At 51.5% G+C, this 27,739-nt stretch overlaps 1 protein-coding gene across 3 annotated transcripts; it reads left to right on the top strand.

The window, feature by feature from the left end:
- Positions 1-27,512, top strand: CCDC136 (coiled-coil domain containing 136). 3 transcript variants are annotated; one of them, XM_049641802.1, is made up of 18 exons: positions 10-156; positions 945-1,052; positions 2,894-3,148; positions 3,226-3,300; positions 7,430-7,753; positions 10,577-10,688; positions 11,245-11,413; positions 11,656-11,796; positions 12,139-12,297; positions 12,536-12,706; positions 13,312-13,497; positions 15,128-15,322; positions 15,813-16,040; positions 17,478-17,999; positions 18,337-18,558; positions 19,628-19,906; positions 20,609-20,908; positions 27,192-27,512. In XM_049641802.1, exons 1-18 carry the CDS (start codon positions 81-83, stop codon positions 27,300-27,302), a joined length of 3,633 nt encoding a protein of 1,210 aa, XP_049497759.1. In that variant the 5' UTR covers positions 10-80; the 3' UTR covers positions 27,303-27,512. The 3 variants fall into 3 exon arrangements, with proteins under 3 accessions (XP_049497761.1, XP_049497759.1, XP_049497760.1); XM_049641803.1 differs by lacking the exons at positions 10-156; positions 945-1,052; positions 2,894-3,148; positions 3,226-3,300 and adding an exon at positions 6,353-6,503; XM_049641804.1 differs by lacking the exons at positions 15,128-15,322; positions 15,813-16,040; positions 17,478-17,999; ... (1 more) ...; positions 19,628-19,906; positions 20,609-20,908 and having other exon boundaries at positions 1-156.
- The last annotated feature ends 227 nt before the right edge of the window (positions 27,513-27,739 follow it).

Genomic DNA, 27,739 nt, shown 5'->3' on the forward strand with positions numbered 1-27,739 from the left:
CCGGCTCCGGGCGCCCGGCCTCACGGCTGCGGCGTCTGCTCCGGGCGGCGGCGGCGCGAGCGGCGGCGGCGCGAGCGGCCATGGAGGCGGGCGCCGGGGCCGGTGCGGGCGCCGCGGGCGCCGCGGGCGCCGCGGGCTGGAGCTGCCCCGGCCCAGGTCAGAGCCGCCCCTCCCTCACCTCTCCACCGCCACTCCTTCCTCTTCTCCATCTCTCCTCCCTCCAGACCCCCTCGTCCTCCCCCCCCCTCCCTCCGCTGCTCCCACCTTTCCCTCCTGTCTTCCTCCCTCCATCCTGCCCCCCACCCGGGCCCGATCTCCATCTTTCCGGGCGGGTCTTCCCCACACCGGCCTCATCCTCCTTGGTCGTCCCTCGCCCTGAACCCTCTCCACCCCAACTGCCCAGCCCTGGGGGCCCCAGACCCTGCACCCACTCCGGCCCAAAGGCGTCTGAGCGCAGGGCGAGGGTGGGGTGGACGAGGTCCAGTGAGAGAATGGAGGGGAGGGGAGCGGCTCCGGCCCAGATCCCCTTGCCACACGCCCCCACCCCCCACCCCGCAGCCCCTCCCTCCCCTTTCCCGCACCACCTCACCATTTCAGCCTCTTTTTCCCAGGTTCCTGCCCTCTCTTCCATCCTTGCCGGTCTCCTCCCTGTCCCCTCTTGGCTAAAGAGGCACACACCCTTTCTGTCTGTGCAGGGAGAGGAGCCCGGAAAGGGGGTGCTGAGGGGGTTGGGCAGCGCAGGGCGGGGTCCCCATAGGCCCAGCTCGAGGGGTGGCTGAGGGAGGGGAGTCGCAGCCTAGGCCAAGTGAGCCAAACACTTCCACCGGGATTAAGAACTCCAGGGCTCCAGAGGGCTGGAAGGCACGTCCCCATCTCTCTGCCCTGCACCCCAGTCCCAGCCCCCCCTAACATTCCCACAGTACCTCCTCTCTCCCTGCTTACAGGACCCACAGTGACCACTTTAGGCTCCTATGAGGTGTCTGAGGGTTGTGAGAGGAAGAAAGGCCAACGCTGGGGGTCCCTGGAGCGGCGGGGGATGCAAGCTATGGAGGGTGAGTTTTCCCAAAAAGCGTTCTTTCTCTCGCCTCAGCCAATTTCCCTTCCCTCCTCCTTCCCCCATCTGGCCCCCAGAACTCTGAGCCAGGACAGAGCCCTTCCTCCTGCTCACCTGAGCCCCCTCTACCCTTCAGGGCTGAGTTTGACCCCTCCTGGGGTCAGGCTTTGAGGGAGGCTCTGGGTGCATTCCCTTTGGGGCCCTAATCACCGGCTAACCAGGTTGTTTCCTCCCGGGGGTGGGGGATGGGGGAGCTGCCAGACAGAGAAAGAGGCCTCGTAGGGCAGCTTTGAAGTAGCCTTTCAGCAGGGGGTTTGTTCTCACTGCCACCCGACCCAGATCCCAAGCTGTCTCCTATTTTTGAAAAGCAAGGAAGTGAGCCTGTGAAGTCAGCATTGTCTTTCTGGTGCCATCACCACTCACTTTGAATGTCAGCCTGTGGCTTTGGTTCTCTAGCATCCCTTACCGCCTGAAAGAATTGCCTGGAAGGGGGCAGGTGAGAAGGCCAACCTCCCAACACTCACATATCACCACTGCACCCATGTGACTTGGCAGTTCCAGGCCCCTGGGAGGATGCTGTTCCATTTTCCAGGACTTCCTGTGAAGTGTCCCCAGGCCCCTACGCACACTGTGTGGGCAACCCTGCTCCCCTAAAGGTGACAGATGATGCAAGGGGTTCCAGACGAACCTTAGGCTGCTGTTGTAAGTAAGGCCAGGGATTCAGAATTTTAAAACAAAGCAAATAATCAGAATCCAGACAAAATTTTGCTATTTCAAGGAACTGCATTGCAGCAAAAGAGGGGGTACTCGCCAACCAGAGGCTGTGGACCAGTACACCCCAGTTTCTTGGCTCATTAAAATGGCAGGCTTTCTTTTCCACACAAGTCCAACCTCAGACTTCCCCTGAAAACTGCCCTATGGTCAGCAGGGGAGGAGGGCACTTACAGCACCTGGGGAGGGGGGAGGCCTCCTGACACTCAGCAGAGATAAGGAAGGTGGACCTTGCGGAAAATTTCAAAAAGGCTTTATTGATAGAATACGTTTGAAAGGGGCCCGGGGTTTGTCCAGTAAAACATTTAGAATCATTTCATCCAGATGTTTTCTTTCTCTGCCTACGGAGAGCAACACTTTCTTACTATGGAAAGGCTAATTTCTCCCAAGCCACCTGGATACTTTTTTAACCGGACAAACCCCCCAAACTGTAACTCTTGCCCCATGTGGCCTAAAGACACACCCAGTGTCTGAATCTTTTCTTCTTCTTTTTTAAAATGTTTATTTATTTATTTTTGAGAGGCGGCGGGGGTGGGGGGTGGGTGGGGAGGAGGGGCAGAGAGAGAGGGAGGCAGAGAATCCTAAGCAGGTTCCGTGCTGTCAGCACAGAGCCCAGTGCGGAGCTCGAACTCACGAGTTGTGAGATCATGACCTGAGCCAAAACCAAGGGCTGGATGCTTAACCCCCTGAGCCACCCAGGCGCCCTGAATCCTTTCTTGAGTACTTGTCCCCCAGAGACCACCAGGTCTGGAAGAAGCAGGTGTCCTTGTACAAGCTCACATGGCTGCCAGCACCCAGCTGCTCAGTTTGCCCAAAGACAGTAATAGGAGGCCACCTGGTACGATATTGGTCCCAAAAGGGCCTGGGAGGGAGATGAGCTACCTCCAAATTTGACCCTTGCACCTGAGGACTCATCACGAGTGCAGGTCGAGCCCAGGAGCTCCTTGGGGGACAGCAGGTGGCACTATGATACCATCGCTGCCCTGGGACAATGAGCTTGAGAGCCTTCAAAAGACTCTGGAAAGGAAGCTGACTCTGACCCCCTGGTGGGATGGGTTTCTCTCCTAGGGGAAGTGTTGCTCCCAGCTCTCTATGAGGAGGAAGAGGAAGAGGAAGAGGAGGAAGAAGGGGCAGAAGAAGAGGAAGAGCAGGCGCAGAAAGGTGGCAGCGTGGGCTCCTTGTCTGCCAGCAAGCACCGGGGACTGAGCCTCACAGAGACGGAGCTGGAGGAGCTGAGGGCTCAGGTGCTCCAGCTGGTGGCAGAGCTGGAGGAGACCCGGGAACTGGCAGGGCAGCACGAGGATGACTCCTTGGAGCTGCAGGGTGAGTGTCCGGGATGGGGCCAGAGGGCCTGGGCTCGCTGGATCCCAGGATCACGTCTGCTGCCCCTCTCCCTGCAGGGCTCCTGGAGGATGAACGGCTGGCCAGTGCCCAGCAGGCAGAGGTGTTCACCAAGCAGATCCAGCAGCTCCAAGGTAATTCCCAGCACTTGGACTGGAGGGGAGGCGGCCATCCACCTGAGCGGTTGGCTGAGGCATAGCAGACAAATATAAACTAATTCAGTATTTCTTCCTCATTTCCCCTTACTATGCTCACCTTTTCCTCCTTCTCTCTCTCCATTCTTTTCTTTATCCAACTGATGTTCTTTGCATCTCTGCCTGGCTCTTCTGCCCTTCTCTGCCCTTTCTTGCCCTCCCACTTCACATCTTCTCTCTCTGGCTAACACTCTCCCTTTTCTCTCCTCCAGACTCCTCCCATCACACCTGTATCCCTTTTTCTTTGCTCTCCAGGTCTGGGGGTAGGTAATCAGGGCTGAATTCCAAACCAGACTGTTTTTCCCTGTCCCTCCAGGGACACCATGGGAAGCGCAGTGAGCCAATGAGAAGTGACTGGAAGGGACGCTGCATCTTTTAAGGGAAGCAGATGAGAAGGTTTCTCTTGCTTCCCAGGACCAGAGCTTGGGGCCCTAAATCCCTTTCTTCTAACGCCCACATCGCTTTGTCTCTGGGAAGCAGCAAGGCAGGTGTCCCACATTCCACTGCACCACCAAATAAAGAAGGAGCTTTTGTTACTTCTGTGGGCTTCCAGAAGGTTTAGGGGAGCTGCCCTAGAAAACAGCAGGGACTCTCCAGGGAGAACTGAAATCAAACCAAAAGAAAAATATAAATGGAGAAAAAAGGAAGGCCGGAGAGCAGGCCTGAAGAGCAGCAAGCAAAGGTGGAAGAAGGGGAGGAAAAGAGAAGGGAAAGGTACAAGCCAAGGTAGATGCAGGGAAGTGGACAATGAATGGGGAGAAGGTAAAGGAGAGAAATGGCAGGAGATGTGTTGCACGGGGAAAAGCATGTGAACATTGGTCTCAGAAAACCTAGATTCTTGGGTCCAGTTCTGCCATGTAACAAGCTTTGGGGTCTTTGGCAAATCACATTTATCTTTCTGAGACCCAGTTCCTTATCAGTAAAATGAGGCTTTATCATTCATTTATTGAGTGCCTATATACTTGGAGGGCAAGCTATGGACAAGACAGACCAGATCCCTGCCCTAATGAAGAGTGCATTCTAATGGGGGAGAAGCAGAAAATAAATAAGTTCAGGTAGCAATAAATGCTAGGAAGATAATATAACAATATGATATAGAAGGGCAGCTGGGTGGCTCAGTCAGTTGTGTCCAACTCTCTTGATTTCTGCTCAGGTCATGGTCTCATGGTTTGCCTCGGTTCGAGCCCCCCATCGGGCTCCATGCTGGTGGCACAGAGCCTGCTTGGGATTCTCTCTCTCCATCTCTCTGCCCTTCCTCCAGTTGTGCTCTTTCTCTCTCTCAAAATAAATAAAAACAAACAAACAAAAAAAAAACACGTTAAAAACAATATGATATAGAGAGATGGGGTGAGTTGGGAATTTATTCTATTTTACTTTATTATTTTTTATTTGAGAGAGAAAGAAAGAGAGAATGCAAGCAGGCGAGAGGGGCAGAGGGAGAGAGAGAGAGAATCTTAAGCTCCCTGATCAATGTGGAGCCCGACGAGGGGCTCAGTCACACGACCCTGGGATCATGACCTGAGTCAAAATCAAGAGTAGGGCGCTCAACCGACTGAGCTACCCAGGCACCCTGGGGGATTGATTTTTGATAGGGCAGTTAGAAAAGGCCTCTTTGAGAAGATGACATTTGAGCTATGACCCAAATAATGAGAAAGATCTGAGGCAAGAGCATACCAGGCAGAAGGAATAGCAACTGCAAAAGCTCAAGGGTAGGAATGAGCTTCACGTGTTTGAAGGACAGAACAAAAGTCACTATGGCTGAAGCAGACTGCATGTGGAGGACCCTGGTAAGAGACAGTTCTGAGAGGCAGGCTGAGGCCAGATTACAAAGGGCCTTGGAGTCCATCTGAGAGGTTTGCCTTTCATTCTAAGTACTGTATAGTAAAAAGACATGGCAGAGTCTTATATTGAAGGTGGAGCCCTTAGGACTTCTGATGAATTGAAAGGGGTAGGGCACGGGGATGGGGTTGGGAATCGGAGAGACACAAAAGATGACTTTGCCTTAAGAAACTGATTGGACAGTGCTATCATTTATTGGGGTGGGGAAGACTTGGCAAAGAACAAGTTTGAGGGCTAGGGGAAACATTTAAGACACGTTTTTGTGTGTTGAGTTTGAAATGGCTATTGATATCTAAATAAATATGTTAAGAAGGCACTTGGATATATGAATCTAGAACCAGGAGGGAAATCAAGGCTGGAGATATAAATTTGGGAGTCATTAGCGTATATATGGCATTTGAGTGCCTGAGACATCACTATGACATCATATGGAGAGATATAGAAAGAAGAGGAAAAGGCCCAGTCCCAGGGATAGTCCAGTATTTAAAGGTCCAGTAGAGGAGATATGAACAAAAATGACTGAGGTAGGAGGAACTACAGAAGCGTTTCATGTCCTGGACACCAAGAGCAGAAAGTGCTTCAAAGAGATAATAATTAACTGTGTCAAAAGTTGCTAAATCAAATAAGATGGCCATTGGATTTGGCAAGATGGAGGGCTCTGAGATATTTCAGTGAGGACTGAGCCTGATTGGATTGGGATTAAAGAGGAAAGGGGAGGTGAAGTAGAGAGGGAGGGTGTGGATAGTTGCAGTGGTCATGCTCTGAAGAGAAGCAGAGAGATAAGGGAAGAGGAAATGAAGTCAAGGGAGAGTTTGGTTTGTTTGTTTGAGATAGGACCCACTACACTAGATTACGTTTGCATAAGGAAGGAAACGATCCAGTAGAGCAGAAAAAGGCCTTTGCTTGGAGAAGGGACCTACTTCCTTGCAAATAGGGAAGTCAGTAGAGATGCAGGGAGGCAACTACTTGGGGAAACGAGTTCTAGAGCGACTCCTCACTCATTAGGGTGTTGCCAACTGGGCAATGGATCACGCGCCCGCAAGCTAGGGGCTACGGGTCTGAAGAAGACGCTCAACTCCCCGCCCCCCCCCCCCCCCCCCGCGGCAGGAAATAAAGACCGTCCTTGCGCACGCGCGCTGCCCGTTTCCGCCAAGAGGGGGCGCGCGCGGCCTCAGAGGTAGCTGGTATTGAGAGGCCGTTCCGGCCTCCACAGCCCCGCGGGGGCCGGGACCGGCCGGCCGGCGGCGGGAGGCCCCCCAGAGAGACCTCTTGCGGGGGAGCCGACAAGATGGAGGCCATAACCAGTAAGTAGGAACCCACTTTTTTGCCCCGCAGCCCAGTTCCCAGGCTCTCGGCTTCGCCCCGAAGGTCCCACGCCCCCTGGCAACGGGCGCTGCCTCTCTGGAAACCGGGTGTGGCCCTTCCAACTCCCAGCCAGGGTCCGCCCCGCCCAGCTTTTGGATAAGCTCCTCCCCCTCGGGCCTGCAAACCCTGGCCCTCACGGTGGGCAGGCCCTGCCCCTTTATGCTCCAAATTGCGAGCGCTTTCGTGGCTGAGGGCGACCTTTCTCCATTCTCCAGTGGATCTGAGAAAGCGTTTTTTTGTTTGTTTGTTTGTTTGTTTGTTTGTTTGTTTTAGGACCAGACCCCAGAGGGGAACCTAAGGGAAATTTGAACCTTAACATCAAGGATGTAGTGGGAAGTGAAGGTCATAGCCATATTTGGTTATCATGTGATGAGCCTGCATTTTAATTTCAGCTGTGAACTCTGTACATTATTTGGGGGCCAGTACTTCCCACAGGCAGTTCATGCGAGCTCGGAGGCTCTGTAATGTCTAAGGTTCCAGACTGAATAGATGAGAATAGTCTGTGTAAATTTTTTTAGACAGGGAATTTTTGGAAAGACGAGGTGCATCAGTAAAATACTGTCAATTAGTTTTGGTCTTCAATGTAGACGCACCTAATACTTTTTGTTTGCAGTAGCCTAAGGTGTTGCTTTGGTGCCAAGCCTCAAAAATCTCCCTTTCTACTGCACCTTACTTACCACATTCACTCTTCTTAGGTATTCCCTCTATTCCATATCAGATGAAGCTATACTTCTCTAATGTGCTAGAGAGTAGGTTGAAAGTAGTTTCCAGATAATAAATAAGTCTGCCTTTAACTTTCTGCCTCTAGAACACGATAGATGAGTTTACTTATCCTCTTGACTGTCCCAACCTTTGGACTTTGCAGGTGAGCTGCGGTCTCTACGAGAGGAGATTTCCCTGTTAGAGCGTGAGAAAGAAAGTGAACTTAAGGAAATAGAACAGGAGTTGCACATAGCCCAGGCTGAGATCCGGAATCTGCGGCAAGCAGCAGAGGATTCCGCGACTGAACACGAGAGTGACATAGCATCCCTGCAGGAGGATCTCTGCCGGATGCAGAATGAACTCGATGACATGGAGCGCATTCGGGGAGAGTATGAAATGGAGATCACCTCCCTCCGTGCAGAAATGGAAATGAAGAGCTCTGAACCATCCAATAGTTTAAGTGTCTCAGATTTCTCTGAGATGCAAGGTATGAGAGGCCAAACCCTCTTCCTGGTCTGTCAGTAAAGTCAAGCAGAGAGAGTTATATGCAAGAAGATGGTGGAAGGTAGTCTTAGACCATGAATTGGGAACCTCTAGAAAAAACCTCCAGGTTGAATTTAAGGGAGAAAGGGAGAACTATAAGGGAGAAAAACTTACCCAGATGTCACACAACCAGTCAGTGGTGGTATAAGAAATAGCACTATGGAGATGTACCCTGAGAATTCTTCTTCAGAGAGACATTGGACGTTTGTTGATTTGACTGTGGGAAGGCCCTTCCTGAGAAAGTTTCCAGTTCCGGGATGGGAGGATGAGGGGCCTGTCATCTTGGGAAACTTCTTGCTGCTCTGGCATCATGATGATTGCCTGGACTGCTTTATGGGGGGCCTCCAGTCCTGCTCCCAGGTCCTAGGTTGCTAATTTTAGGCTCCTTTAGCCCTGTCCAATGTAGAAGCTTTAGGGGACAACAAATCAGAGCACAAGATGGCTGGAGAGGAAAAGAGGTTATTTCCAGTAATACACGAGGTACTAAAAAGCTTAGAGCTCTGCTTTCAGACAATGAGTCTCCCAGCTAGTTGCTAGGATTCATGACATTAGAGAGTTTGCCTTTATTCTGAGGCTAGATTTATGATCTGGGTATAATGGGAGGCCCTGTATTAGGCCAGGTCAAGCAGAGGCAATCAGCAAGGAATCAAAGAACTGCAAGTTTTCCCAGCTGTAACAAGCTTCTCAGAAGAGCCTTTGGACTGGTGGTGCCAGGAGAGGGCGGCCAGCACAGTGGGAAAGCTTGGGTCAAAGTTAAACAGAGCTGAATTCAGAGTCTCAGTTCTAATTAGCGAGATGAACTTGGCTTGGTTATTACCTCTCTGAACCCTAGTTTCTGTGTCTATAAAAATGTTGGCTAATAAAACTTTACAGCCATAGGGGATCCTGGCACAGGGAAAGGACCTTAGAACAAATGGAGAGAAATCTGTTGATGCCTTAGTTGTGACACATGTACTGTGGTAAGATGTTAACGTTAGGGGAAATGAGGTGAGAACTCTCCCAGGGAATTTCGCACTATCTTTGCAATTTTTCTGTAAATCTAAAGCTATTGTAAAATTAAAAGTTTATTTAGGGGTGCCTGGGCGGCTCAGTTGGTTAGGCATCCAACTTCGACTGAGGCTGTGGTCTCAGTTTGTGAGTTCAAGCCCCACATTGGGCTCTGCACAGTGTAGAGCCTGCCTGGGATTCTCTCTCTCCCTCTCGCTGCCCCTCCCCCACGTGTGTGTGTGTGTGTGTGTGTGTGTGTGTGTGTGTGTGTGTTCATGCGCACGTGCACACTCTCAAAAAAAAACTTTAAAAAAAGAGAAAGAAAACCTTATAGTGCTATTTTTGGGATTAAATGAAATGCCATGTATGTTGAAGTACTCATACAGTAACTGAATCTGAGGCTGAAACCATCAAGTCTAATGCTTAGCACGTGGTTGCCTTGTATTAAAGATTAGTTTCCTTCCTTCTGTGGTAATCTGCAGTATTCTAAGGAGTTTTGATTGAAACAAAGAGGGGACATTAGAAGTGAATTTCAAGGTGTTGAATCTTACATAGGTAAGATAGGCCTGTGTTCTAATAGAGCAAGTTAATATTCTTTAAATATCGGGGGAGTTGGTATTCTAAGAGAAGTAATTTTTTTTTTTTAATTTTTTGAATTAAAAAAAATTTAACTTCTTTTAAATGTCTTTTTTTGAGAGAGAGAGAGAGAAAGAGTCCGAGTGTGAGTGGGGGAGGGGCAGAGAGAGAGGGAGACACAAAATCCAAAGCAGGCTCCAAGCGTTGAGCTGTCAGCACAGAGCCCAATGCGGGACTTGAACTCACAAACCATGAGATCATGACCTGAGCCGAAGTCAGACGCTAACCGACTGAGGCACCCAGGCGTACCCCCGAAAGAAATTTTTTTTAAGTTTATTTTGAGAGAAAGAGAGCGAGCATGGGAGGGTCAGAGAGAGAATCCCAAGCAGGCTTCACACTGTCGGTGCAGAGCCTGATGCAGGGCTCGAACTCACGAACCATGAGATCATAACCTGGGCCAAAACCAAAAGCTGGATACTCAACCAACTAAGCCACCCAGGTGCCCCATAAGAGAAATAATTCTTAAATCAGGAAAAAACAAAACCAGAGGTGTTTGTATAATTGTAACTTTAAAAAGTATTGGTTCCTGGTACTTAGGGACATGTTCTGCGACATTTCAACCAGATCTCTGCTGATGATTGAGGAAGATATGTGGGTCTGGTTGGGATGGGCTCTTCTGTCAGCAGATAAAAGATCATTAGAAAGAATTCTTGATTGCATGTGGTCCAGTGTATTTAGTGTGGTGGTGAAGTAAGTAAAAGAATGTTCAAGATGCCTGGGCTGTCTCTGAAAGGCCAGGACTGGCAGTGTGACATCTGGCAGTTCACATCCCTCAGCTTTTGTACTAAAAGAGTAATAGGAAGGTAATCATAAACAGTTTGATGGAAACTTGAAATACAGTGATCCAGAAATTCAATTAAAACCTTCATGAGCTCCTGAAATGTCAAGACTACCTTGGTTGGGGTTTTGAAGATGGGCACACAGGGCAGATCTGGGAAGGTGCAAAGAAGGGCAGCTACCTGCAAGAGGACAAAGACACAAAGCAATGTGGAATTTTCAGGGCCCGTCTTCTAAGCCGCTGCATGTGGTGTCTCTTCTGTCTTTAGAAAAAGAGAAGCTGTCAGATTTCGAGGCAGGAAAATTGGGGGCTGATCATCTGCGCTTTCCCCCTAGGATCTCACATCTCTCCATTTGTCTTCTGCAGAAGAGTTGCAGCAACTGCGGGAACGCTACCGCTTCCTGAACGAGGAGTACCGGGCCCTGCAGGAGAGCAACAGCAGCCTCACGGGGCAGCTCGCTGATCTGGAGAGTGAGAGGTACAGCCAGCAGGCTGCTGGGCCTCCGTAGGACCCTGCTTTGGGCTTTTGCCTGCATAGAGTCGGTGAAGGCAGATGCCAGGCTAATGAATGTCCCTAGAGAGCTGGTCCTTTCCCTGGTATCCAAAGGGTATGGATGCTGCCTAGAAGCAGGCATGGGGATCCAACTGTCTCAGCACTCAAGTCCTAAAATTGAGTTTTCTTTCATTCTGGGAATTGGGGTCTGGTTTGCTCTCCCTGGAGTAGATCAGAAATGATTCCTTTGTGGTCTGCGTCTAATGGTGTAGGGCCTCCAGATTGGAGCTGGCCTGACACAAGGCCCGGCCTTGAGCCCAACTGGACTAGAACTCTTAGGTCTCCCAGAGCCAAACATGCCTTGATTGAGGTGCTAGGACTTTTACTTCACCTGCTCAGCACGTTCATTTGGGAGATAAATCACAAGAGAAGGCTCTTACCATCTTTTGCCTAAAATAAAGACATCAGGACCGAGCACATCCGGCAGGTGATGCCAGACAGAACACTTTCCCAAACATGGCTCTGGGGTTCTGTATTACAGGACACGAAGAGCAACGGAAAAGTGGCTGGAGTCCCAAATGGTAAAGAATACGATGTCAGCAGAGTCTCAGACTTCAGAAATGGATTTTCTAGAACCTGACTCTGAAACCCAGTTGTTGCGACAACAGCTTCTGGGAGCTGAAGAGCAGATGCATGACATGCAGAACAAGGTAGGGGGACAGGCGCCTTCCTGCCTCTTTTACCCTCTCCTGGCCTGTGGCAGAGACCTCTCCTTAGGCATAGGGCTGACAAAGGAGGCATGTGCTATGGCAGGCGGTGGCGCTCTGGCGTCTCGCTGGCCTGCCTGATGTAAATATTTCAGTGAAAAGAATGCCATATTCTTCTAAGCCTCTTCTTAAAGTGCCTGTGGAACCTATACTCAATCAGCCCTTCCGTTCCATGTCCTGCACAGTGTAAGGAATTGTGTTGTGAGTTGCAAGAACTACAGCATCATCGCCGGACCAGTGAGGAGGAGCAGAAGCGGCTGCAGAGGGAGCTCAAGTGTGCACAGAACGAGGTGCTTCGGTTTCAGACTTCCCACAATGCCGCCCAGGTAAACACGGCTGGGGGAAGGGCATTTGGGGAGGGCAGGAGGGCCTACGTGGAGTTGCTGCATCAGGGAAGGATGAACGCAGAGCACGGCTGTGCTCTGCTGCCTCTTGCCCTGCGATCAAGGGTACGGTCTGCTGGAGACCGGTTGGAGAAGTCACGTAGCATTGGCATCGCATTCTAGAAATGGCAGTCATCGCTGAGTGTCTGCCTCAGAGAAGAAATCAAACCATAGACCCGTGGGAGCTCGTCAAGGTGTCTGCGTCTGGAAGGGAACCAAACTGGTCCGTAGAGGGGTCTGCTGTTTCTTGAGAGTAACTGTGCTACCCACATCCTCCCACCACAGAACGAGGAGCTGAAGACCAGACTCTGTGCCCTTCAGCAAAAGTATGATGCGAGCCAGGACGAGCAGAACGAGCTCTTGAAGGCACAGCTACAGCTTCAGACTGAGCTCCGGCAGCTCAAAGTCATGAAATCCACAGCCGTAGAAAGCCCGAGTGAGAAGGTAACAACAAAAGGAGGTGAGGGGCGACTTAGGTGCTAAGAGGTTTCGGGGCAGGTGGACCAGAGCAGAGAGTCACGGTAAGTGCCGCTGCCACCTGTGCGGCGCCAGTGACCCTGCGGCCGCCCTCGAGTACTGCGCTAGATGAGAGGACAGCAGGGGGCGGGGACAAGTCGGGACTCGGGCAGAACGAGCGGGTTGAGGATCCCAGAGGTACTGCCCAAAGCCCCCTCCCCCGCAGGAGTTAATGTGCCGGCTACAGAAGCTGCAGCTCCAGTACCAGCACATCACGTGCGAGAAGGATAAGCTGCTGGACGTGCAGCGACAACTGTGTGGGGACCTGCGGTACCATGAGGCGGAGGTGCAGCGCCTCAAGGACGTCGTGGCCTCCTTCCAGGAGAGCAGTGAGAAGGTAAAAGAAACTCCAGGTGAGGGAGAATGTAGCCAGGTGGAGTCTTCTGTGAGAGCGATACTACCGAGGAGGAGGGGGCATGGTAGGAGTTCTGTGGTACAGCCATTGGCGGGGTTGGGGTGGGGGGTAAAGAGGTGCTTAGTAGAAAGGTGATCTCAGAAGGTCATGGTGCTTTCAGCTTCCTTTTTTTTTTTTTCTTTTAAAGTTTATTTATTTTGAGAGAGAGAGAGAGAGAGTGCGACTGGGGGAGGGGCAGAGAGCGAGGGAGAGATGAGAGACCTGTGAGATCATGACCTGAGCCTAAATCAAGGGTCGGACGTTTAACCGACTAAGCCAGCCAGGTGCCCCAGCTTCCTTTGTTTTTAAATCAGAAAATCAGCCTATAAAAAGGAAGCCCTCTTTCTTTCCCCACCTCCCCCAAAAGGAAGCCCTAGAAGGTCTCTGTGTGGAGCCCATTAGGGTCTGGTCCATCTTGGGTAGCACCCATTGGGATGAAATTGGGACTGGAAGGGACCGGGTAGGATCCCTTCGTCCCTGTCTGAGAGGAGAGAGTGCAGCTGCAGGGGCTTCTGGGATGATGGCGGGGCCTGCCTCCCCTACCCCAGAACGCAGAGATGCACACCCAGCTTCAGGAGATGAAGCGGCTGTACCAGTCCAGCAAGGAGGAGCTGGAGCGGCAGAAGCACATGTATGATCAGCTCGAGCAGGACCTCCTGCTCTGCCAGCAGGAGCTGAAGGAGCTCAAGACCACCAAGCTCATCCCAGAGGACAAGGGGAAATGTGCTAATAAGGTAATTGTGATCAAGAGAGGTGAGCTCTCCTGGGTACTTCCTCTGGAGAAAGGAGGTGTAAGAGCAAAAGTGAAGTCATCCAGCCAAGGGGCTTGCTGAGCTCCCGGTCCAGTCACAGCTGAGCATGCAAGGCAGGAAACAGAGGCAGAGTCTTATGCTGGTAACTTTTAAACAGTTTGCCTTGATCTTGACTTTGAGTCCAAGCCACAGCTTAGTAGGAGCAGTATAGCTGGATCCGGTCTGAACACCTGAAGGTTTTGCACTTGATTCCATGTGTGTAGACATTTATACCTTGTTCTTCAAACTGTAGTGGTATATTATCTTATCATTTGTGGAGAAGAACATACACAAAAGCCCCTACATACAACTTTTGTCACCGGACCTAGAAAGGGAAGGTCCAGTTTTCTCAGGCAGAGGGCAGATGTTCTTGTCAGATGACACAGTCTTGTGCCCCGAGTGCTGATTGGGTATTAGAAGGACCTAGGTTCTCCCAGGGTTTATGCTGTGACTTCAGAATAGTGAAGTTCTCTAAGCTTGAGTTTTACTCTCTTTAAATTGAACAGAATACTGCTCTTTTCTCACCTCCTTTAGTAATAAATCATGGTAGTGATAAATAAGGCCTTCTTTACTCATTTTTTCTTTTTCCATAGTGTGTAAAATACGGGTCATTCTCAGTTACCCTGTGTTGAGCACTTTCAGCTCCTGATCACTGATAGGAAATGGAAGGTGTTAAAACGTGATGGAGAAAAGGCACAAGATTCTCCAGAGATGGTGGAGCAGGTCACCTTGTGCCAGATGACTCGGTGGCTCTTTCCTCTGCCAGCAGCAGGCTGTGTCCCCAGAGAAAGGCCTCAGAAGACACAGAATGGGGAGGCTATGTGGGCCACTCCAACAGTCTGCCTGCCTTTCTGCGCCCAGGCTCGCATTTCCTTCTTCCATTCCTACTCAGTCTAGAGGCCCAGCTTGTCCACGACTTGCTCATCCCCTCCTCTCCTAGTAGAAGAGACTGTGGGGAGGGAGGAGCACGCTGACACAGAGGCAGCTTTTCCCCTTGTCCTGAAACAGCAATGAGATGAGTGTGGTATTAGAAGGTTTGGGTTTTTGGAATCATGGGATAATTTAGTCTTCTCAACCCAAATTCAGCAGTCGCTCGTATTTTTCTAAAGGTTTAAAAAGCTGATTATGAAAACAGAATGGGGACAGATAGGGTGAAGTTTTTATTGGTAAGAAGTATAATTAGGTATAAAACCAACCGGGGATAGTGACAGTGACGGGAACTAGAACTCCCAGCAGGGCGGGAGAACAGTGTGCACCGAAGGGAAGGGCCAAAGGAAAGGAAGGTGGGGAAATGGGAAGGGAGGGGTGGCGATAACCCTCCCCTCACAGGGCTCTCGGGGACCGGGAGACAGAATTTACAGCACAGCCAAACGCTTCTGAGCGGCCCGCTGGGGCTTCGGTGTCGAAACCCGTATGGGTGCCACGTGGCTTGGGACGGTCAGTCCAAGGGGACCGCATGGGGAGGGAGCCCCTGGCGAGCCACAAGAGGCAGGAGAGCACGGAAGGGCTCTGCTAGGCACAGTGCCGAGAAATACGTCCGAGTAACCGCCGTCCGCACCCGCCCCGCCCACAGTGTGACACAGTGCTGTCCAGACTGACAGAATTGCAGGAACGGTACAAGGCCAGCCAGAAGGAGTTGGGGCAGCTGCAGATGGAGCAGTGCGAGCTCCTGGAGGATCAGAGGAGGATGCAGGAGGAGCAGGGCCGGCTGCAAGAAGAGCTGCACAGGCTCCCGCTCCCGTTCCCCAGAGCTGGTCTCTTCCGTAAGGTAACCCCAGCCAGGGGACGGCTGCTGACTCTGGAGAGGCTGCTTTGAGAAGCTTCCCAGGTGCGACTGTACTTGGGAAAAAGAACAGGGTGGGGACTGAACCTTTTCGGAATCAGCCACTCCTTACTTGGTCACCGATCTCTTCGAGCCAGAAAGTTCACTCTAGCCGATTAGGGTTTTAAAGCTTAAAATACGCGTTGTACCCTGAAACCTGTCCAGCTTTCTGTTTAGAGTTTTAGTCCATCTGGAGAAAACTTACTCCGAGTGCGCTCTGTAAACTGCAGAATACCTGCAGACTTGGGAGATCGTGACTAGTCAGCCAGCAGGTCTCCACAGAAAAACCACTCCCCCACCCTGACCCCGTCCCAGACGGCCGTTAAGAGACCACTCAGAGACTCCCAAGGGAGGGGTCCCCGGCAGGAAGGAGGCATGGGTCTTCCCATGTGGCCCCCACAGTTCCTGCCCGCTTCCTTCCCACTGCACCTCACAGAGTCAGGAGCTGCTTACAAAGTTACAAGACCTGTGCGAACTGCAGCTGCTCTACCAAGGCATGCAGGAAGAGCAGAAGAAACTGGTACGGAATCAAGAATGCGTGCTCAGAGAACAGTCAGACCTGCACGAAGAGCTACATCTTTTCAAAGAGGCTCGTTTCCAGGAAGTCTTCAAGAATCCCGATGATTCCAAATTGTCTAAGTCCTCCAAGTGTGGTCCTAACAAGGTAACCAGAACAAGAGGCAGGGGGACAGTTCTGGGGACGATAGCATGGTATGGAAGAGGGTTCCGTGGAAGGGTCAGAGTTAGGAAGGCCTGTCTGGCCAGAAGTAAGAATGAGACTGAGGCCCTGTCCTTCTTCAGCCATGACCACCCACGGGCTCATTAAGATGTGGCTTTAGCTACGGCCTGAGGACCTCAATCAGATACGTGCCTAATCGAAGCGCTGTCAACACTGAGAACCAGGTGACCTGGGAATCTAAGCGTCTGATAATTTGATGCGGCCCCTCCAACATACCATTTTCCAGATTTATAATATCAGCTTAGTATTTGTCTGGATTCTTTGAGACTGACTCTAAGCATGTCATCCTTTTTTTAGAAGCCGGCTGATAATTGACCAGTGCACTTTTCAGTGACCAAAACCTATGTTGGTATTCTGCATGAGACAGATCTGGGGCCATTCATTCCCGAGGGAAGAATTCCTAGCATGTGGCATTCTTGCTACTGACCACACTGTCTTCATGAAAACTTTGGTAGCAGTAAGAGCCACGTCAAGGGGGTTGGACCAAAGAATCCATGCATCTCAAGCACCAGGAAGGGGTCACGCCTCTGAGGTCAGGCTGGTGGAGAGTTCCACATAAGTCTGTTCAGGATTATGGGATGCATTTGGTCTGAGGTCTCAGGGTGGGCAAGGAAGAGCAGGGGGACAGTTTCAATCTAGGCTAGATCTGTTCATTCAAATATTAGCCTGGATAGGGAAAACAAGGGAATTGCAGAAGTCCAAGCTGAGATTTGGTCAGATTCAAGGGGCATCAGATTTCAGCCTGGGTAACACAGACACCAGGAACCAGGTATAAAATATTTCCTTAACTGATCAGATCTCATCCTGGGCATCAGCAGCCAAGAAGCCAGGCCCAGAGGGCCTGGGAAACATGCCCAGAGGCCAGATTCAGAATTGGGGCAGGAGGTACAGGGCCTTGTAGTGAGACCTTAATTCCAGGTCCCCATCTGCTGAGGGAGGAATTCTTTGTAGGCTCAATTCAAGGCCAGGGCTGATTTTAGACTTGGGGGCGGGGAGGGGACTGAGCCCCAAGATCAGCCAGACTGCCCCGACTGAGAAGAGGGTAGGGTAGGGAGCCAGAGTGTTCCTGCTACCCACTCAGCCCTGCTGCCAGGAGAGTTTCTAAACCAGAGTTTAGAAACCAGCAGAAACAGGAGCCCAGAAATCACAGAGTAGCCGCCCTGGGGGGATTTCCCCCCAGCGAGCAAGAAACCGACACATGCCAGTAGCTGGGGGCCGTTGAAGACCTAGGCTGTGGTGACTGGAGTGTGGGTGTGCAGGCCTCTGAAGCGTGCTGTCAGATGTCTGCCCCAGGAGGGGCGCAGCTAGAAGCGTGGCAGTGTCTAGAGTAATGATAATGTCTCCCCCGCCCACTCCTGGCAGTCCAAGATGATCATCGCCCAGATACAGGCTCTGCAGGGGCTGTACGAGAGCACTCAGACCGAGCAGGAGCTACTGCAGCAGGAGCAGGGCAGGCTCCTCGAGGAGCGGAAGAGGCTGCAGGCCGACTTGCAGCTCTGCCTGGAAGAGATGCAGCTGCTCCGAGTCCAGTCCCCTTCCGTAAACAGGAGCCTTGAGTCCTACCAGAAGACCTACGGCGGCATGGCCGCCAGCACCGAGTACGATCGTAAGAGCTACGGTAGCAGCGTTGATGACAGCGAGAGCTATCACAAGAGTTACGGTAGCACCCAGGCCAGTGATGAGAGCTTTCTCAAGAGCTACGACAGCAGCACCAGTACCCACAAGACCTGTGATAGGAATTACAGCAGCAGCAGCAGGAGCAGCAGCAGCAGCAGCAGCGTCACCTATAAGAAGAGTTACGGTAGCAGCAGTAGCTCTGACACCTGTTACAAGAGTTACGTCAGCAGCATTGAGGATGAACCTGCTGAGCCTGAAGATGTAGAGGTAAAAGTAGCCAGATGAGAGGTCTGACAGGGACAGGAGGCTCTGGTCCTATTCAGAGAGAAGTCCATCAGGGAAAGGTGCAAGAAGTGAGGTGGGCAGCGGGGTCGGAGGTGAGCTGGGTAACTCACCGGAAATGAATGAGGCGCTCCATGTGTCTGATATGGAGATGCTGCCATCACAGTGCTGCTGCTTCGTGGGAAGAAGTACAGAATTCGCCCCAGGGCAGTTTCAGATCCTTGTGGCCATTATTCTGTACCCACGAAAAGGCCTAGCAAAGAGAGCGGGCGGAGGGCAGGTGCTTCTCAGGGGGCAGACGTCACTCCCCCACCCTCCGCAGCGCTGTGAGGACATGGTGGCCAAGGTGTTGATCAAGCTGCAGGGAGTGCAGGCCATGTACCAGCTCAGCCAGGAGGAACACGACCAGCTGCAAGAGCGAATGAAAAAGCTGCTGGAACGGCAGAAGGAGCTGAAGGAAGAGCTGGATGCCTGTGAAAAGGAATTCAAGGAGTGCCTGGAAAGCCGCGAGAAGCCTGTTGCCTCCTCAAATGACAGGAACGAGGTAACGGCTGTCTGGGAGGCAAGGTTTCTTCTAGGAGCCCCTAGAGCCAGAGGAGGTCCTAGGTCCTGGCCATTTTGGGGAGGCTGAGGAAAGAGGGCCAGGAGCTCACTGCTTGCTCTTGCTCCCAGGAACGGAGCAGGGACTGAATCCCAGGAGGCTGGGCAGTCTGCTGCGTCACTGGCGGACATTCCTCAGGTGCTCACTGTCCTGAGACTGACTCACCAGGACTCTCAGAATAACTTTTCTCTTTTTCCTTTTACCACTCTTCTCCTTTGCCGTGTCCCAGAGCACTTCTATAGAGTTGTATTTTTTTTCACCTGGAGTTATTTTTGGGTGTATTGGTCTTGTGTCTTCAACTAGACTGTGAGCACCTCAAGGGCAGAGACTTGCCTCCTCTTGGATCTCTTATAATGCCAAGAAAGGTGCCCCGCATCCATGAGGAATGGGACAGAAGGCATCATTTCTGCCCTAGAGCAGTCCACAGTCCAGCAGGGCTCACTGTATATGCGTGGGAGAGTCTAGAGAGCAATCAGCATGTGGGCCTAGGTTGCTTAGTATCGCTACCTACCAAGGAGTCTGTGATGCCAGAAGTCGGGCAAGACGAAACCAGAGGTTAGGGAGCAGGATTAGAATGTGCCTCTGTTTCCAGGGCGAGGCACTGGAGCCCAGGTACACTCTCTGGAGTGGACAAGAACACGGTGTCTTAGGCAGTTGTACCTATTCGAGAACTTGCTTGGGTGAAGCAGGTGTCTGTAATAAAGTCGTGGGGTTCAGAAGGGGTAGCCCTCTAGCTATTCCCCAGAGAGGTCACAGTAAAAACATAATTTAAATCCTCCTTTTTTGAAGATGTCAGAGGTAAATCAGCAGGGGCCTCAGGTTAGAGAGAAACTATTTACGGAACCGCTTTAGAGGCTCGCCTTCCGCAGGTTGATATTCCCTCTCTCGCCTACTTCCCCGAGGGCCTCAGCAGGGGAATGTCGGGGCAGGATGGGGGCCGAGGTTACCTGTGAAGGTAACAGGCTGGCCGAGGGGGTGGTGCTGGGGGTGACTGGCGCTCCACCACCAACAGATCAAAGAGCTGCAGGCCAAGCTGCGGGAGCTGCAGCTGCAGTATCAGGCCAGCATGGACGAGCAGGGGCGGCTTCTGGCCGTGCAGGAGCAGCTGGAGGGACAGCTGCAGTGCTGCCAGGAGGAGCTGCGCCAGCTCAAGGAGAGGTCCTCTGTCGCCACAGAAACCAAGGGGAAAAACGGCAATAAGAACATGAACAAAAATGCCAACGGGGTTAAAAATAAAAAGGTGACCAAACCAAGCCTGGACGGCTCTGAGTACACCTGTGAGGACGAGAAGGTGAGTGATAACCCTAGTGCCCAGATGAGCAGAAAGGCAGGGGAGACCTTGGGAAGAAAAATCCTCTGCACCACCGTTTCGACCAGGTGAGGTATTTGGAGAGAAGCTGCTGGTCTCTCTGACGTGTTAAGAGTAGTTCCCTCTTGGTAGCAGTTGGGTCTTTCACCCCTTTCCGGTGCAATTTTTTAAGGGGAGTGGAATACAGACCACTTCGACCTGGAGGCACAGCCCCCGAGGCCCATCGCCCCTGGGTTGGACGACTGCTCCAACGAGCTCAGCCCAATCTTCTGGGGCCCCTTTTCTTCCTGGGTTATGTGCCCAAGAGAGGGACCAGATGGATGGAGAGAGAGGAATTTATTCAGAGCAGTTGGAAATAAGTGAGAGAGGATTGGGTAAAATAGTCACAGTTGCCCTGCGGGGGTAGGAAGTAGCAGTTGAGGGACAGAGCTCAAGAATGTAGCTGTGGTAGCTGTCTGAGATGGCCGATGGCCAGTGGCCAGACGGCTGTGTGGGGCCCGAGGCGGGGCGTGACTGCCCTCCACACTATGCGCAGGGAGAGACCTGGTACCAGAACGTGGGGCTGCTCACGCACCGTGACATGCTGGGAAGCAGGGTGCTCTTGAGATAGTCCAGCTTTGTCGTGAAGGGAGTCATCTTCACAGGTAACCGCAGCCCCCGTCCTGCCCTGCCTCCACCCCGCAGAGTCTGGAGGCGGTGCTCTACTACAAGGCCAACCACACGGATTTATATGATCTAACAAAAGAGGAAGTGGAGGAGGGAAAGAAGGAAACCAAAGAGGAAACGAAGCAGGAGTCCTGGGAGGAAGTAGCTTCTCAGGCATCAGACCCTGCAGAGGTGAAGTCCACGGAAGATAAAGAGGGGGCTTATGAAGAGTCCCAAGAGCAGGGGGGCAAGGAAGAAGACAACAAAGACGAGAGTGACGACGCTTGCCCTGAAGCTTCAGAGGAAAACAGCCCCCTCAAGCTTTCTGAAAACAAAAAGGTAACCGCAGTCCAAGACTGGATCAGGTGGGAAGTGGGCTGTCGGGCTCAGGTGCCCGAGGATGGACTCCTGCAGGAGGAGAAGCCGGCAAGCCCCGAGGCGTGGCGCTCAGGGACAGTGGAGATGAGCCGGGAGTGGCGGAGACGGTCTCTCCGTGGGAGATGACAGGCTTAGACTGATCTGCTGTGGACCTGGGTCTCAGAGATCCCTTTTTTGGAAACCAGGGTGGGCTCATTGCAGTCTGACCTTTCATCTATGTGGTAGCGCTTGTTCCTTACATCAGGAGGGTTCTTCGCCCTTCATCTAGCGCTGCGCTGAGAACGCGGATGGTGTGAGATCTAAAGGCTGTTTGTCAGCCGGGGCAAGTCGCTCTGTCCTGCTTCCCCAGGGTGCCCTATGAGGTTGACCTCTGTTGTTGCTGTTAGGGATGTGGGGAGGCTGGTGTTGCTTGCGGGCTCCATATATCACGGGCATGAGGTGGGGAGCTGGGGGTGGTCAGAAGTAGAATATTTCAGTCCGTACGGCAGGGGCGTTGACCAGTCTGGGGAAGGGCAGCCAGAGCCCTAACCAAATTAGTTGCTAGATCTTGAGAGGTTGGGATGGGAGTTTCCTGGGTGATTTACCAATTGTACAAAAGTGTTTCTGTGTTGTAACTACTGGTGCATCTGTACAGGAATGTACCAGCTGAATTCCTGCCCTGGTTGAGGTTAACTGGGGGCTCTGATTACTTGAAGAGTGAGTACTTCCTGAATAAGTCCTTAGTTTGCACTACAGGCTCTTTCCATCTCTCTAAACACAGGGGAAGAGAATAAGTCTCTTGTGGTGGGACATCCCAGTCAGCTCTAAGGCTACCTGGAATTTTCTGGTAGCTCAGCAGTTGTCAGCACTGGCTCACAACCCAGCGTGCAGCTAGCTCTCTGTTAACCTTGTGTCAGAGAACCATTACTTAGGATGTAAAAAGTAGGAGCAGCCGCATCCTCTTCCCCAGTGTTCTGTTTCTTTGAATTCATCGTATTCCACCACACGATGGGTCAGAACCTCCTAGATCTCCTTGTCTTGGGTGCCACATCTCTAAACGTCAAAACGGATTCTTGTACTTTGAAGTCGAGCACGTTCCTCGTTGGCTACATATGGAGGTGTCCCTTTGCCTCGTAGGTCCTGCATCTTTTGCAGGCAGATCTGATGGCATGCGTGATACTACCTGCAAATTCACTTTCTCTCTGGAAGAGTGTTGCAGTCAAAGAACCAGCACTTCTCCACTGTTAGCCTGGTTTAGTGCATTTTGTCTCACAACAACAACGGCATTAGACTCCTAGGGGGTCGCAGGGATCAGAGCCCAGAACACCGAGACTCGGTGGAGAGCAGCCAGAACATGTGGCCTCACAAAGGGACAGGTGGCCTGGCAGGAGACTGGCTCTTCCCTGAGTGACCTAGAAGTGTGCATCCTCCTCATCTGGAGAGCCCAGCTTTACCCTCGGAGCTTCACTTTTCCAGAGTTACTGACCTGCAAGAAAGGTCTAGTGCAGATAACCCCTGCTTGACAAGGTGTGAGAGGGGTATGACAAGCCAGGAAACGACCCACCACCTGATTCAGACCTAAGCAGCTGCTTAACCCGTTCAGGTTTGCATCTTCCGCAGGCCGCCAGTGGGAAGAACCAGGCCCGGGCGCAGAGAGGAGATGCGGCTGCCCTCGCTACCTGTTTAACCTCTTGATCTCTTTCTCTTTTCCCTTTGTTTTCTCATCCTCATTATCCATTGGATTCATATGTTTATGTCTTTTTATACCACCCCTCATCTCCTGGCCTCTCCTCGTGCTTCCTTCTCATTTGATATGTCGCAGCCATCCCCTGCCCCCGAGCCCCCCATCTTCTCCTTGCCTCTCGTAGGCCTGGTGGTCATATCGGCTTTGCTCTGGTGCTGGTGGGCCGAGACGTCGTCCTAACGCAGGTACTGGTATCGAGTCCTCTCCTTCTGAGGGGTAGAGGGGGGGTGCAGGTTGCCCTGGCCTCTCCTCTTTCCTTTTTCTCTCGCTTGCTTGCTTCTTGCTTTAGTCCTCTGACAACAGATTACTCAGGGCTGAGTTTTCGCCCTGGCTTCTCCTTGGGCTGCTGCAAAGCCCGTAGCATCCCTGGGCACGTCTTCCTAACACACGGCGAGTGGGAATGCATATCGCTGACATGGCTTGAGTTTCTGTTTTCTGGCTGGGAAAACTCTGGATGATCCCAGCACTGTTGCCACTTTGAGAAATGCCTGACCACTTCTGATGAGCTGATGTCTGTCTGCAAGGCTGGCCCGGGTGCTCTTTGTCTTTGTTTAGCCCCAGAGCCAAGCTCTCGACTGCTGTCGCCACCCAGGACGGCAAAATAAGGAATCGCTGCCTCCCCCATCGAGTGAGAGAGGAGCTCTGGAGAGCTGTGACCAACCCCAACCCTAATCCTAAACCCCCTCTCAGGGGCATTTGGAGGAGGGCAGCCTCGATTTGTCCTTCAAACATGGTGGAAGTAGAACAGAACCCCCGCCATATTATGTGCTTTCTACTGAGAAGTTCTCTGCTTTGGGACTTCTGGTCTGCGGAAAAATCAGAACAAGAATGCCAGGAAATGTGTTCTAGTTCTCTCTTTGTCCATTTTGGGGGCCAGATTCTATTGTCATTGGCTTCCCAAGCCAGGCTTTTTGGAGAGAAAGTGGTACTGGTGAAAAGAATGAGGTGCAAGGATTCTCAGGGCACCAAGGCTGACATATTCTGGGCACCTTCCACTTGGCTGCGGTCCGTGTAATCTGGTCTGTCAACAGGATACCAAATTTAGGAGGCAGACTGTGGCCTTGGGGCCCAAGGTAGAGCCCTAGGGTTCCACCTGTCTTCAGAACCCATCAGTTGTTCTCTCCTGGTCCGTTCTGGCTCCTTTCTCCTGCTCCCCCCACCTCCACCACGCCTCCCCTTCCCTTCTCACCCCTGCAAACGGAGTGGGCCTGGCTTAACGCACAGGTTAGGGTGGCAGCTGAAGCTTATGTTGGTAGCACTTTCCTCCTTCCTTTTCCCCTCAGATTTTTCCCTCTTTTTCCTTTCTCCTTCCTCGTCTTTAAGGCACTCCAGTTATTAACTCCTTCAGTGACAGGGTCTCTCCCTGTACCTGTTCTCCCTCTGTCCACATCCAGACTTCTCAGTCCCTAGGGGAGGAGACCCAAAGCACTCAGCCGTAACCTTTCCCCGCCTCAGCCAGGCCCGAGCAGAGTGAGAGGAAGGACGTCCAGGGTCAGGGTGCTCTGGGGAGCCTGGCTGTGCCTCACTCTGCAGTTCCCCCTCCAGGAGCTGAGTGTAGTACTGTAGGAACGTGGCCGACAGGTGGTCAGAGAACCTGGCCAAGTCTGTCCCTGCCTCGTACCGCTTAGTCCCAGTAGGCAAAATGCGTAATCAGAATGTTAATTTCTTCAAATGAAAGCAAAGGACAGTAAAATCTCTGCCCTCCTAATGCGAAAGTCACCCGAGTTCATGTTTATGAGAGTGTTTCATAAATGATAAAACACCACAGAGACAGTTGAAAAAGAACATACACTTAACATAATCCATGCTCTGTGCCAGGCACTGTTCTAATTACCTTATGTATATTAACTCATTTAATCTTTGCAACAACCCAATGAGGCAGCTTTTACTATTTTATATGTAATAAAACTAAGGCATAGAGAGGCCAAGTAATACAGCCACCGAGCTGTGAGGTGGATTCTAAAGACTGATATTAGCAACAGATAGAATTCCGGTCCTGCTTCCCCCTTAACCATCCCTCCTCATTCTGAGCAGTTTTCCTTGGTTGCTTCCATGTAATTAGGAAGACCCCACACTTGTCTTCACGCAGCTTCCAATCGCATTAGCCCTCTTGACAACTAGAATCAAACCTTGTTAACTTCCTGCATGTATTGTTTACAGAGCTCCTTTGCATGTTGCATGTGCTAAGCATCCTCCCCCCATCCTCTACCTGCATTTGGTTTTTTGGATCTGAGGCAGAACTTTTTATTCATCCCTATTAGGTATAGTCCATTGATGTAATCTGTGAAGTTTTTTGTTTGGTTGGTTTTGAGAGAGAGAGAGAGAGAGAGAGAACATGTGAGCACATGCACGAGCAGGAAAGAGGCAGAGGGAGAGGGAGAGGGAGAGAGAGAATCTTAAGCAGGCTCTATGCCCAGCTCAGACCTCGATCTCACGACGTTGAGATCACGACCTGAGCCAAAATCAAGAGTCGGATGTTTAACCAACTCAGCCACCCAGGTGCCCCTGTTTTTTCTTTTTTTAATCTTGACCCTGTGGTTTCAAATGACCCATTTCCCTGCCAGCTCTACACCCTCCTCAGGGGTGACCAGCCCACCTCCATATGTTCGCACACATTAAAGTGAGGGCCGAGCCTCCGGAGTGTTGTCTTCTCCAGGCTCTCTTTTATCTAGCTCCTTGGTCACTTAACGAATGGTCACACAGCAAACTGTGCAAGCACCCTACTTTTATTTCCTCCTATTCTCCCCAAGATCATGGAAAATCTGTCAGATGTCTCAATAAAGTCCAAAACCATTTCTTTGATCTGTCAACTTAGTAACCCAGGCTGAAAGGAGAGCCTGACGTGACTTACCAGCCCTCCACTCAGCCAGTCTGGAACTTGCCTCTGACTGGTATAAAGGGCACCAGTTCACATTTATGGGTCCAGCTCCATAAATGTCCTCCTTCAAGAACATCAGACTGACATCTGTATGTATGTATGTATTTAATGTTTTTATTTATTTTTGAGAGAAAGAGCATGCAAGTGGGGCAGGGGCAGAGAGAAAGAGGGACAGAGCATCTGAATCAGGCTCTGTGCTGACAGCAGAGAGCCCGATGTGGGGCTGTGAGATCATGACCTGAGCTGAAGTCAGACACTTAACTGACTGAGCCACCCGGGCACCCCTCGACTGACGTTTTTAGCAGTATATATTCGTATATAAGCATCTGAGCATGTACATATTTTTCCTAGCTTCCTTTCCAGTTCTTTTTTTTTTGTTTTAATTTTTTTTTAATGTTTATTTGTTTTTGAGAGAGAGAGAGAGAGAGAGAGAGCAAGCAAGGGAGGGCAGAGAGAGAAGGAGACACGGAATCTGAAGCAGGCTCTAGGCTCTGACCTGTCAGCACAGAACCCAATGCGGGGCTCGAACCCACGAGCTGTGAGATCATGACCTGAGCTGAAGTTGGATGCTTAACCAACTGAGCCACCCACGCGCCCCTCCAGTTATTTTCTTACATAAATTACTCTCTGTATCTGCTTCCAGCATTGTTTCGCTTTCCATTTCATTTGTTCTGTTCTTTTTGGTAACTGTTTCTACAAACGTGAGAGATCTTGCTCTTTATAGTTGACTTAAAATCCTCTTCTTAGATCCATTATTCTCTAAGCAAATGCTTTCTTAGGATCAATGGGCTATACTCTGTTCTTACCTAAAATCATCCTTCTGTTATTACACCATAGCTATGACTCAAAACCCAAATTCTGTCTTTCAAGTAATGCAGTAAGAAAAAGTAACAAAAATAGAAACTATTTCCCTAAGTATGTATTTTCTTGTCCAGGATTTCATGTTCCCTAAATGATGCTTCTTTGTTGTCCCACGAACCAGCAGGATTTGCTATGGTCAGTGGAGTCTGGAAGCCTCAGTGCACTGGCACATGCTCAGGAAGTCAGTCAACACACTGGTGATCGGGGAGGTTTTTAGGACCCTGGCATTTGCCGCCCAGGGCCAGTGACTGGCTTCCTTGAGTTTTCTCAAACCAGCAGCATTCCCCACAAAAGGTCTGGGCTGCCTCTGAACCTCATGTTTGCCTGCACTCCACGGTGCGCCCTTTATTTCCCCAGTCTTACCGTTTTGACCGAGTTCATTTCTCCTGTATAAAGCCAGTGAGGCACTTCCGCTTTCCCCAGAGGGCCCAATTTACCCTCTTTTTCTTGCCACGGCACTTGATCCTTTCTCATTGCAACCATCTGGATGCTCTTTGAAGTCTGGCTCCTGAGCTTGCTTCTACACACACGAACGGGTATTCTCTTCATCCCGTGGGGCCTGAATACACAGAGTCACCTCAGGTGATACACATAGCGTTGTTCCAGATACCTAGTGCTGCCGGGACTAGGACTGCATTGTCTTCAGCAGTCACCCAGGAAGTGAGAGAGACCCGGACCAGGAGGTTCCTGATGTCTCTCCAGCGCCAGTAGGCAGGGAAACCTCTGGCTTAGGGAAGGGTTCAGAAGGCTGGGCACTCACCATTTGTCTTTGGTCCCCACAGAACATGTTTGGGATGTGGAAGCCTATCGTGTTCTTGGCTATCGCGGCTGTGGCTCTGTATGTGTTACCCAACATGCGACCGCAGGAGTCAGAGTTCTGCCTCACGGAGTGATGGCAGACCTGGGCCAGCCTCGGGGGCAGATCCCCAGCGGCCGCTGCCCTCACACTGTGCCAGAGTCCCCACCCCACCCGTGTGTCCCGTGTGTCCCCATCTCCTCAGCCTCAGTCACCCAGGCTGGAAAGGTCATGGGGAGCTGCTGGCTGCCATCTCCTGCCTTGTATAAGAACCTGGGTTCCGTGTAATTAAATATCAACCTAATTACATGAGACTCTGTGGCCTTTTATTTGCGAAACACCTCACAACACAACCAGAACAGAGCGGTTCCCCTTTAACGGGGTACCTCACATACGGATCGGGCTCCTAAATATGATTTCTCACCCTACAGGTGACCTCAGAGATGAGGGTGGCTCCTCGCGTTGCCAGCCAAATCGCAGATGCATTGGTCTGCACATATAAACCCTATCTCCAGCAGCTCATCCGAACACAGA

The sequence above is a fragment of the Panthera uncia genome, chromosome A2 (genome assembly GCF_023721935.1).
Source record: "Panthera uncia isolate 11264 chromosome A2, Puncia_PCG_1.0, whole genome shotgun sequence".
Classification (NCBI taxonomy): domain Eukaryota; kingdom Metazoa; phylum Chordata; class Mammalia; order Carnivora; family Felidae; genus Panthera; species Panthera uncia.